General features: G+C 46.0%; 1 protein-coding gene across 5 annotated transcripts in view; it reads left to right on the top strand.

The window, feature by feature from the left end:
• Window positions 1-5,839: 5,839 nt before the first annotated feature.
• Window positions 5,840-11,057, top strand: part of Slc22a23 (solute carrier family 22 member 23) — a 179,975-nt gene continuing 174,757 nt past the window's right edge. For 2 of the 5 annotated variants that reach the window (XM_078020487.1, XM_078020486.1), the window contains exon 1: window positions 5,845-7,025. In XM_078020487.1, the coding sequence (XP_077876613.1) occupies window positions 6,369-7,025 (657 nt within the window). In that variant the 5' untranslated portion in view covers window positions 5,845-6,368. Of the gene's footprint in view, window positions 7,026-11,057 lie in introns of all 5 variants that reach the window. The other 3 variants (XM_078020485.1, XM_013359640.4, XM_078020488.1) reach the window with 2 other exon arrangements.

Below are 11,057 nucleotides of genomic sequence, written 5' to 3'. Positions count from 1 at the left end.
ATTTTCAGAAGATACATAGTCAGTGGATTGATCCACTGATACAGATTAACTGGGTGTAACTGTAGGCAGATGGGGTGTGGATGGAGAAAGTAGGTCAATGGGGACTTGAGATTCTCTCTCTGCTTCCTGGTATGATTCCTGAGCTGGTTTCCTCTGCCAAGTCTTCTGCCATGATGTTCTACCTCACCTCAAGCCCAGAGCTATGGTGTCACCCAACCGTGGACTGAACCCTCTGAAACCATAAGCCAAATTAAACTTTTCCTCCTTTAATTGTTTTTGGCAGGTCTCTTGGTCACTGAAATGGCTATGTCTGATTTCTAGCAAAGAAAAGCCAGCATCAAATTCTAGGTCACTTTGTTAGACCAACTATCTTTTATCTCAATAAAAGAGTTCAATATTAAATGTTGACCAAGCTTTTGAAAGTAACTGAGCTCTATCAATTACTTAGCAATGGAGTAGCTTTTCACAGGAAGGTCTTATTTATTTTCACATGGCCTTCTCATCGGGAAGAATGGATCTGGCTGGTACTAGATGAGTAGGTAGTTTTTTTCTTGAAATATTACCTGTAGCTTTCTGTAGGATACTTTATGTGACATTTTTTTTACTTCTGCCACTGATCAAAAGTAGCCTTTTCATTTTCATTTATGATAGGTTTTGCAAATGTCAAACTCCTTGTTACAGAGTCAGAGTTGACATTCCAAAAGTCAAAGGGTAATATAAATAATGTTCAAATACGATATACACAAGTACAGTTGGGAATCATTTCATATTGCTTTCTCCCACCCTCCAAAAATCAAGGTCACCCACTTTTTTCTTTTTTAAAGAGAGAGTGAGAGAGGGAGAGAGAGAGAGAGAATTTTAATATTTTATTTTTTAGTTATCGGCGGACACAACATCTTTGTTTGTATGAGGTGCTGAGGACCCAACCCGGGCCGCACGCATGCCAGGCGAGCGCACTACCGCACTACCGCTTGAGCCACATCCCCAGCCCAAGGTCACCCACTTTTCAAATAACTACTTGAAAGGAAGGAAGCAAGTTGCTATAAGAAGAAAGACACATGATATTCATTATGTGATCTATCCATCTATAATTCAAATGTAAATAATATGAATATACAAGTAAACCAATATGATATTTATTTAGTATGACTGCTACTGTACATTAATTAATTCTAACACCAAAACCTTAGAATTGACTTTTTTAGAATTGGGGAGGGATTAAAATTAAATTTCCATCAATTTCGGAGGTAAGCCAAAAATTCTTTTTATTCTCCTGTAATCTTTAAGGGAATAAACTTATTCCAGCATTTTTGAGATTAGCTTGTATCTTTCAGCTCTTTTCATTATTTTCTCAATTTTTAGGAAATTATAAATTGGTAGATCACTTAACAAGCTTTCAAAGGAAGAGAGAATGACGGCCTCTTAGAGAGATCAGGACATTCAGAATGCTAACTTAAATTCAGAGTCACACACTCAGATGCTCTGGGGAGCTAAATGGCATGCCTGTGGATGTGTGTTACTGCTTTCCACAGATGCATGGCCTACAAACACAGGGCATTAGAAGGACCAGGGCTTCCAAGGGAAAAAGAGAAAAGAGTATATAAGATATACAAAGGAACATAAGGGACAGAAAGAGATCAAAATGTATGAGCTTACTAAACAACCTATAAATTCCAGTCCCCTATAAGTTTTCTGGTATGTAACAAAGCAAAAGAAGACCTCAATAGAAGGAGGTCATTTAATCACACGAAGCTATGGACTAATCTTTGATTGGACCAACTTTCTGGTCTGTTTTCCTGACTGACAGAGATGGTGAAGTAAGCTGAAACCTGGAAATACACCAGACCACCTAATTGGAAAACATGACCTCGTTCCCTATTTTCCAAACCCTAGGGAAGTCCTGACTGTTTGGATCATACATATTCCACCTAATTGTGAGCCTGAATAAAAACCCAAATTAAGCCCTCAAGATCACTCTCATTCTGCTCTGGGAAGTGTGTATCTTTACCTTTTGCTTTCTAAGAAAGCTCCTCTCTTTACTAAAACCTGACTTTTCTTCAATTCATCATCTTCTTCTTCTTCTTTCTTCTCTCTTCTTATTTTTTTTTTCCCCATGTGGTCAAGAGCTGTGAAGTTCTGAGTTGGAGTAGTAACCTCTGCATATGGAGAGACTGCCTCAAATCCCCTGGTAACAAAAGAAATTCCAAACACATTTTAAAAAAGTGTTCAATTTCTCAATCTTGAACGGTAGGCAATTGTTATTCTGGAAACATTGCGTATGATCTGTGAGCTGCATTTGGCCTATAAACCACCATCCGAAAGCCAATAACTGTCCCCCAGACCTTCATATTGGGAGTTAATCCATTAATCACTAATGACAACAGGTTACAATAAGAAATGGGATTTTCAAGTTCATTCAAATTCTCGTGTAGGCCGATTTGAATATTATGCTTGAGAATTTGAACAAATATGAAAAGCTTGCTTAGTGACTTAAGAATCACAGTAAACAGAGTTGTATGATCTTAATAGATGGTATCATCAAGATGTAATAACTGGGCATACTTACTTATTTAACAAATATGTGTTGAGGGTGTTGCAGGTGCCAAGTACTGTTTTAGCAATCAGGAATATAGCTGTGAACAAGGTACCTATCCTGAAAGGTGCTTACATTCCAGAGGTGGGAGGTAGTAAGTCAAATAGTAAACAAGAAAAACAGCAACCAACAGGCAGAAAATTACAAAAGTAATTTGATAGAATTGTATCTGATAGTCTTTCCTAAACTAGCCAGTGGAACTGGAGGCAGCTGGAGTGTCAAATTCTTCCTGTTTACTCCTTTTGTTCTAGGTTTCATTATGAGGTCACTTGTGTTTTAATAAATAGAAGGACAGTTTATTTTAAAAGAGTTATATTTTAATCTAATTGACTAGATTTGGGGAAGATGTGAATCCAAGAGGAACTTTGGAAAACCTCTAATCTAATAAGCAACTTAATTACAATGCCTGGGTCAGGGCTGCAGGAGGATTCCAAACCTTGTATGTTGATTCTTTTCAACTTCAATTTTAGATGTTACCATTTTCAAGTATGTTTCCAAATTCTGGGAATGTACCATTTGAGGATTTTTATCAGCTTTCAGGAACAAGGACTAAAACTTCAAAATGAAGTTCCTTCTTTGGGGTCAGGGCTTCTCCCACCTAAAAATGCCATTAACAAATATCTTTTCCTTTTTTATTATTATTTTTATTTCAAGGGCAAGCTTAAACATATTTTATTTTTTGTCTTTTGTAAAGTTGTTGAATTTATTTTTATTGTGTATTCTTAAAGTGTACAACTTAGAAAGACCCTGTCTCAAAATATACATATGTACAGAGAAACTATTGCCCTTCCTCCCCATCCCCCCTTTACAACACTCTCCTGTGGTTTTGTAATCTGCCTCTGCATCCTAAAATAGAGAGACCCTTGAATGTTAAATCAGAAGATCTGAATTCAAAACCAGTTGTTTGCTGGGGGCACGGTGGCACATACCTGTAATCCCAGCAACTGTGGTCACTGAGGCAGGAGGATAGCAACTTCAAAGCCAGCCTCAGCAATATAACAAGCCCCTAAGCAACTTAGCAAGACCCTGTCTCAAAATCAAAAAGGGCTGGAGATGCAGCTCAGTGGTTGAGCACCCCTTGGTTCAATCCTAGAGAGAAAGGAAGGAAGGAAGGAAGGAAGGAAGGAAGGAAGGAAGGAAGGAAGGAAGGGAGGGAGGGAGGGAGGGAGGGAGGGAGGGAGGAACCAGTTGTTTGGTTCTGTGGTGAGCCAGCTGTATATGATCTCAGAGTCAGGCATCTAACCCTCACCAATTCCTCTTGAAGACCCTGGAATGTGAGAATTCAAAAGCCAATATTGAAAAGTTGCCTATGATTGTTATTATTCTAATTAGAATGACCATTTTTAAGTCAGTGGCTATTAAACCGATCAAGTATGTTTATGTATTTATGAAGAATATGCCACAATAAAACTCACCACTCTGTATAATTCATAGGCAACAAAACGAATTTTTAAAGACCCTCAAAGGCTTATTTTTTGATGAACTATAAGAAAATAAATGAGTCCTAATGACCAAGGGGAAAAGAGATGGAGTCAAACAGAGCAGACCTCTTTTGGAAAAGACAGCACTGAAGCACAAATAAATGAAAATACAAATCATGTTATATACAAATTCAGAAACAGAAATGCAGATTGTATGTAACAGTTGCAGATAGTCATGATAAATTACTGACATTCATTGAGCACTTACTCTGTTGCAGGCATGGGGATCAGCACTTTGCATGAATTAGCTCTTTAAATGAAGGGGTAAGGTAATAAATAATGAGAGTTGGAAAAAAAAAATCATCACCACATATACATTGTGCACTATCACTCACTAAAGTTCTTCAAATATGTGCAGGTTTCCAGACCCATTTCTACAAGATTTGGAGTCTTCTGCAACCCATTAAGTCCCTTCCGCCTGTTGTTGTCTAATCTCTCCTTTCCAGCCACTCAGGAAAATTCACAAAAGCCTGGTCTGGTCTCCCCAAGCCTGGCCTCCTGGCTGTCTTCAGAAGCAGTTCTTCCATGTGCAAGAATTTCATGCAGTAAACACATGTTGTCTGTAACATTGAACTGAGGGTTAAAAATTATACAGCATGTACCTAAATTATACAGCACGTAGTTGAGCGAGTAGTGGAAATACAAAAGTAAACAATATATGTAGCTTACAGGGTGTCCGTTTGGAAAGCAAAAACATTTCTTTTACTTTTATTTATTTGTCCCAAATAAGACTAGAAATGGATTGCTCAATTTAAGATTTTCATTAATGAACTCCTCAGAATATGAAATGTCTCCAACATGTGGGGAAACTAGTGTGAAAGGTGCCCTGTAATTCTCATTGGTGTCAGGGGCCCTGGGTACAGGAGGAAATATGCTAATACAGACGTTTGCCGCAGGGCTGGTGTTATTTATATAGCGCTGGCTGGGCAAGGTTGGCGCTGGAGCGGGGAAGAGGAGGGAGAGGTTAGTCTTGTGTGAGAGTATAGATGTGTGCGCCTGTGCACAGGGCATTCCAAATGTGAATTCAAGATCCTGGGGAGGGGGCGGGGAATGCCTTTGCCATTCACGTTTAAAATGTGTGTGTATATATATATATAACTTGTGTTAGCGATATGTCCTTCTACAGCCTTGTGCTTATATAGCATTCATTTTGGGGTAGGGGGAGAAATGGAGATTTGGGACTAGGTGCTGCGGTCCCTAGCGGGTGACCGGACGTTGCGGAGTGCTGGCAACCTGGAATTGGCAAATGCTCCTCCTTGCCCTTATTTGAGCCTGGAAAACACACATAGGGTGGTTTTGAAGGCCGGTGACCCTCAGGCCCGGAATGGGGTACCGGCGGCTGGGCAGTCGGGCACCTCTGGAGCAAACAGAGGTCACCGAGGTCCCACGCGTGGGGGGTGGGTGGGGGACCCGCGCGGCTGCGGGAGCCAAGCCTCTAAGAGCCCTCTGTCTTGACGCTGTCGGCGCACACCGATTCGGCGGCGACCCCTGGCCGGCCTGCGTCCCCTGATCTGCACCCCCCTCCCCTCCCCCTCCCCCTCCCCCACCCCGCGCGGAAGGGAGACTGACAGGGGATCCGACTGGCCCGGGGTGTCCGGTTTCCCCCACCCCCCCTCCCGTGGATCCCGAGCGGCTACTGCTGCGCGTCCCGACTGGAGGGGGCGCTCGAGCGCAGGAGCCGGGCGCAGCAGGTGCCGCGGTTACCTCCACCTCGGCGGGGGGAGAGGGGGCGGGCCGCGGCGCCGGGAGGAGGAGGAGGAGGAGGAGGAGGAGGAGGGAGGCCGGCTTCGGGAGCCGGAGAGCGCGGCCGGCTCCGCAGGCTGGGTCCTGAGCTCGCGGCTTCCGGGGGCGCCCGAAGTCTGATAAATACATCGCGGTGCCCGGGAACAGCGGCTGCCTCCCGCACCGCCTCCCGCAAGGCCCGGAGCCGCCGACAAGGGCGCGGGTCGGGCGCGGCGCCGGCTCCTCCTCCTCCCGCGGCCGGCGTGTAGCAGCAGAGAGCGGCGGGCTCGGCCGCGGCACTGAACCGATGAGCGGCGGCGGCTGAGGGCCCGGACGGCCTCTGCCCGCCTCTGCCAGGCGCCCAAGCGGGGCCGCAGCGCCCGGGGCGCGGGGTCCGGCGGGTGACATGGGGGCGACCTGACGCACTCGGGGCCGCGGAGCGCCCTCTCGAGAGCCGCGGGCCCTGCTTGGCGGCGGCGGCTGCGGGCGCCCGGCCCGGCGCGCTCTGCCCGGGGCGCCCGCGGAGCTCCGCCGCGCTCTATGCGCCTCTGCGGGCGCCGCGGGCCCGGGCCATGGCTATAGACCGGCGGCGTGAGGCGGCGGGTGGCGGGTCCGGGCGGCAGCCGCCTCCGGCGGAGGAGAACGGCTCCCTGCCGCCCGGGGACGCGGCGGCCTCGGCGCCCCTCGGGGGACGCGCGGGCCCGGGCGGCGGCGCGGAGATCCAGCCGCTGCCTCCGCTGCATCCCGGCGGCAGCGGCCCGCACTCGAGCTGCTGCTCGGCGACTGGTGCCCCGAGCCTCCTGTTGCTGGACTACGATGGGTCGGTGCTGCCCTTCCTCGGGGGTCTGGGTGGAGGCTACCAGAAGACCCTCGTGCTGCTCACCTGGATTCCAGCACTATTCATCGGCTTCAGCCAGTTCTCGGACTCCTTCCTCCTGGACCAGCCCAACTTCTGGTGCCGCGGGGCCGGCAAAGGCGCCGAGCTGGCGGGGAGCACAGTCAGCGGCCGGTGGGGCGATATGGGCAATTGGACCAGTCTCCCGACCACCCCCTTCTCCACGGACTCCTGGGGAGCCGCGGGCAACCGAAGCAACAACAACGGCACATATGGGGGCGACACGCCACCGCTCCCGTCCCCTCCGGACAAGGGGGATAACGCCTCCAACTGCGATTGCCACGAATGGGACTATGGGATCCGCACGGGCCTCGTTCGGAATGTGGTCAGCAAGGTAAGGGCCGCGACCACCCTGTCCCCATGTCCTTCTCAGGAGCTCTTTCCCTCCTGGGTAGCCTCCAGCCTACCCATCTGTCCCTCTCCCTGCAGACCAAGGTTCAAACCAAAGCCAGAGGGAGACTAGAAGTTCTCCAAGTGGTGCTGGTCTCTGTGTACCTGGATTCTTACTGATTTAATTCTTTGAGATCCACCAAAGACGACATTTATTAGGTGCAAAGCTAGGGCTTTTTACCCCTTTTGCGGTTGCGCTGCGTCCCGCCTTCAAAAAGGCACCTCAGCCTTTATTAATCTGCACCCCAACCCCTGTCCAATGCTCTTATGGAAAAAGATCCCCTCGCTCTAAAACCCCTCCATTACCCGGCTACCCTTTGCTAGATGTCACCCTCACTCAGGCAAAGATGGCCCACCCCCAGGGTGAGGCTGCTGACCTGTCACCAGGCGGCCCTGGAGGACTTGCCTCCTTCAAGGTCGCTGGTTGGAGCCAGGATCAGGGCTCTGTTCTTTTCACAGGGTAGTTGTCCTTGTGTCTCCCACAAAGAAACATCTATCCATGAAAATAGTGTCCTATTCTCAGAGATTTCTCTTTCTCTAAGTCCTCAGCCATCCCACGCTTGGTTTGGACAGAGTCTAAAGGCAACTGAAGAGCTGAAGTTATAGCCAAAGAAGCAAAGAGATTTTGAAAATTACTCCCCCTCCCACTCCATTATCCCCACCATGGTCCAGCCCTCTCCAAAGATGTTGGATTTTAGACTTTGCCACACCAGTGTTCTCTCAAATGTTTCCTCAAATGTTCTCAGGACTTTAGTAAACATCAGTATAGGAAGGATGCTGGGAATATTCTGGGGCCACCATTATTCTTGCACGGCAGTTACATTGTTTTGAGGCATTGAGACCTGGTGAGCTCACTTTGTCCTCTGAGTCTGAGTGGTTCCCCTTGCAGAGGTATTGCATGCAGCAAGAGTGTTTTGTGAGAGAGGTGTGTGGGCCTCAAAATGAAGAGTGGGCAGTGTTAGACAATCGTTACCCTAGACATCTATAATTTTTTGATTTTCTTAATGTATAAGAGACATCATATGCCATTCTGTCAAGCAATTTGTGAAATAGTTTGTGTTTTTTACCCCATAAATGCAGTAGTAAATGTAGATTCCTTCTGCTCCCGCCCTCTGGGCAGTTCTGAGCAGTTTTAGATGCTTAGTCTAAGTGTAAGAATGGAATTTGACAGTTTATGATAGTGAAATGTGCAACTTGCCTCCTGGTAAATCTGTGTTAGTAAGCAGTTGTAGCTTCATGGATGTGTAAGATGAAACTCTTACATCATCATAACTATTGTTTTAATCTTGTACTTACCTAGCCAGAAATGCTCTGTCCTGTGGGAACTGTCTGGTTCAGTTGTCCCAACTGCTCTGCAAGGTAATTAGGAAGATCCTTCCAGGTTGGTTCACCTCTATCCCCTCATTCCCGTCCCCCTCACTCCCCGCCCCCCTTACCAAGTCTCTCCAAAGGTGTTTTTGTGACTTATTCTCTTTCATGGAAGCAATATTTCTTTTCTTTTTTGCTTAACAGCACAGAAAATTTCAGAACAATGACTATTTAAGTCATCATGTATGCCTGACAGAATGAGGATTTGGAAATGTTTTCAAATGTTTGAAGGCTTTTCCAGAGCAGAGAAAGAAGAATGGATGAAAGGGGTGTGTGTGAAGAGTGCTTTGTGTTGGGGTCAAAAAAGAGGTTGAACTTCAAAGTTAGAAGGTGGGAAAGAGTATCTTTCCCCTAGCTATGGAACTCCAGGAGATAGCTATTCAAAACTCTATCAGGCATGATGGGAAAAGAGAACAAATCTTTCTTGAAAAATAGACTTTGGAAGGTATTCAAAGCTGTGGGGTTTTGTTTTGTTTTGTTTTAGTTAGCACTCAAGAGGGTCACAGGTAGCACTAATGTATGTGGCATGCTTCTGGGGGAGTGCTTGAAGACATGTTGCAATTCCATGGCACCACCAGAGCAACGCTAAGGCCTGGGAACAATAATTAGAGGCACGTTTTCTCATACAGTAAAGACCAGAAAGGACATATTGATTTTCACAGGCCAATACGATCTAAATAAAGGACTGTCCTTCTACAGTGTTCTATAACAAACGCTTTAAAGAGCTTTTCAAGTGCATTTTGGCACTAAGATAGACTTTTTTCTCTGCTGGCTGTATACACTTAGATACTGTATCAGATGTGCAAATGTGGAATGGATACTGTGAGGAGTGGGGGAACTCTAGAGGTCAGGTGCCTGTTGTCTTGTGCCTGCATGCCCAAGTAGAAGCAGAAGTAGAAGGTTTCGTCTTCTGTCAGTGGATGAAAGTTTAGGGTCAAAAGTTGCCATTTGTCCTCTTTTCCTGCCCCATATCATGATCTTCCGCTTGCAAATAAGCTGTAGACAATGCCTCTGTCGCTCAGTATGGATCCTTCAGCAGGTACTTTTCTACAGTTTCCCCTATTCTGCCCCTAGGTGCTAGGTACAGTTCCCACCTTCATTCTCATTAGCTTTCATGGTGCCCATACACTCAACCACCAAGCCAGATAGAGTCCCAGGTTGTTACAGGTAAAAAGGATCTTGGGCCTGATAAGCTTCTCTACCCTTCTGAGTTGCTTCTGACAGGCACTTGTTCATCCTTGATTTGAACACTTCCACTCATGGGTAGGGAGTGCTCTGTTCTTAGGCAAGCCCATGTGTAGACGCTCTTCCCTGTGAAACAGTTTGTGTGTGTGTGTGAGAGTGAATAAGACTTAGGTTCTCTCTTTTTGTATAACAATTCTCTTTGGAATGATTGTCTCCCCCCCCCCCTCCAACCTCTGAATAGAATGCATTTTCAATAGACTCTTTCTGGCTGAAAATGTCCACCTATTTTAGCTGTTCTATACACGACAGATTCATCTGTGCTGACTGCTCCTCATGGCATGGGTCTCTTAAGCATGGCACCAGAATGTGACGCAGCAGGCCCTGTGTGTCCTACACAAAAGAGGTGACAAATGGATGCTGGGCTTCTACAAACAGAACCTACGGTTGATGCATGAAAGCTTTGAAAGCTTTTAGTGACATAACATACTCTGATTATCTCAAGAACACAGTCATCAAGCCACCTCGTCCTCTTCAGGAGTTGCATTAGATGAGGGCTTTCTTTGCTGTAGCAGAGTGTAGGACTTAGTTTTCATCTTAATAGTTTTGGGTAAATGATTCTTCCCTGTTAGGATATTTTTTTGTTTTTATTTTTTGACTTGGTTCTTGGCATTTGTTATCTATACCAGAATTTCCATTATAGAACTTGCAATGCCTTCAAAATAATAATAACAACAACAACAACAATGCCATCACTTTTCTTTGGTGCAGCCCTTTATACATTTAAAACATTTTTAACATGCATTATTTCCTCTGATTAAGAATAACAATAACCCAGGGTGGCTCACACCTGTAATCCCAGCAGGTTGGGAAACTCAGGCAGGAGGATTTTGAGTTCAAAGCCAGCCTCAGCAACTTAGCATGGTCATAACAACTCATCAAGACTGTCTGTAAATAAAATACAATTTAAAAAAGGGCTGAGGATGTGACTCAGTGGTTAAGTGCCCCTGGATTCAATCTCTGGTACCAAAACAAAGTAACAGTAAAAATAAAAATAACCCAAGGCCAGTCTTAACATGCAACGGGTATTGCTGATTCATACCTCAGTGGACTCAAGTGTGAATGGGCCAGGTATTCTGCACAGGAACCATGTACTCAACTTCCTTATGACTTTCATAGTTCTCCATATTTCATCTCCCAGTTCCATTGAAAGGTATTATCAGGCCACGTGTGGTGGCACATGCCTATAATCCCAGCGACTCAAGAAGCTGAGGCAGGAGGATCGCAAGTTCAAAGCCAGCCTCAGCAAGGGAGATGTTAAGCAACTCAGTGAGACTCTGTCTCTAAGTAAAATACAAAATAGGGCTGGGGATGTGGCTCAATGGTCCAGTGTTCCTGAGTTCAATCCCAGGTACCCTCCCTGGGA

This window comes from Ictidomys tridecemlineatus, chromosome 8, assembly GCF_052094955.1.
Source record: "Ictidomys tridecemlineatus isolate mIctTri1 chromosome 8, mIctTri1.hap1, whole genome shotgun sequence".
NCBI classification, from domain to species: domain Eukaryota; kingdom Metazoa; phylum Chordata; class Mammalia; order Rodentia; family Sciuridae; genus Ictidomys; species Ictidomys tridecemlineatus.
Note: the sequence above shows the minus strand (reverse complement) of the source record. Positions and strands in the feature narration are given on the sequence as shown.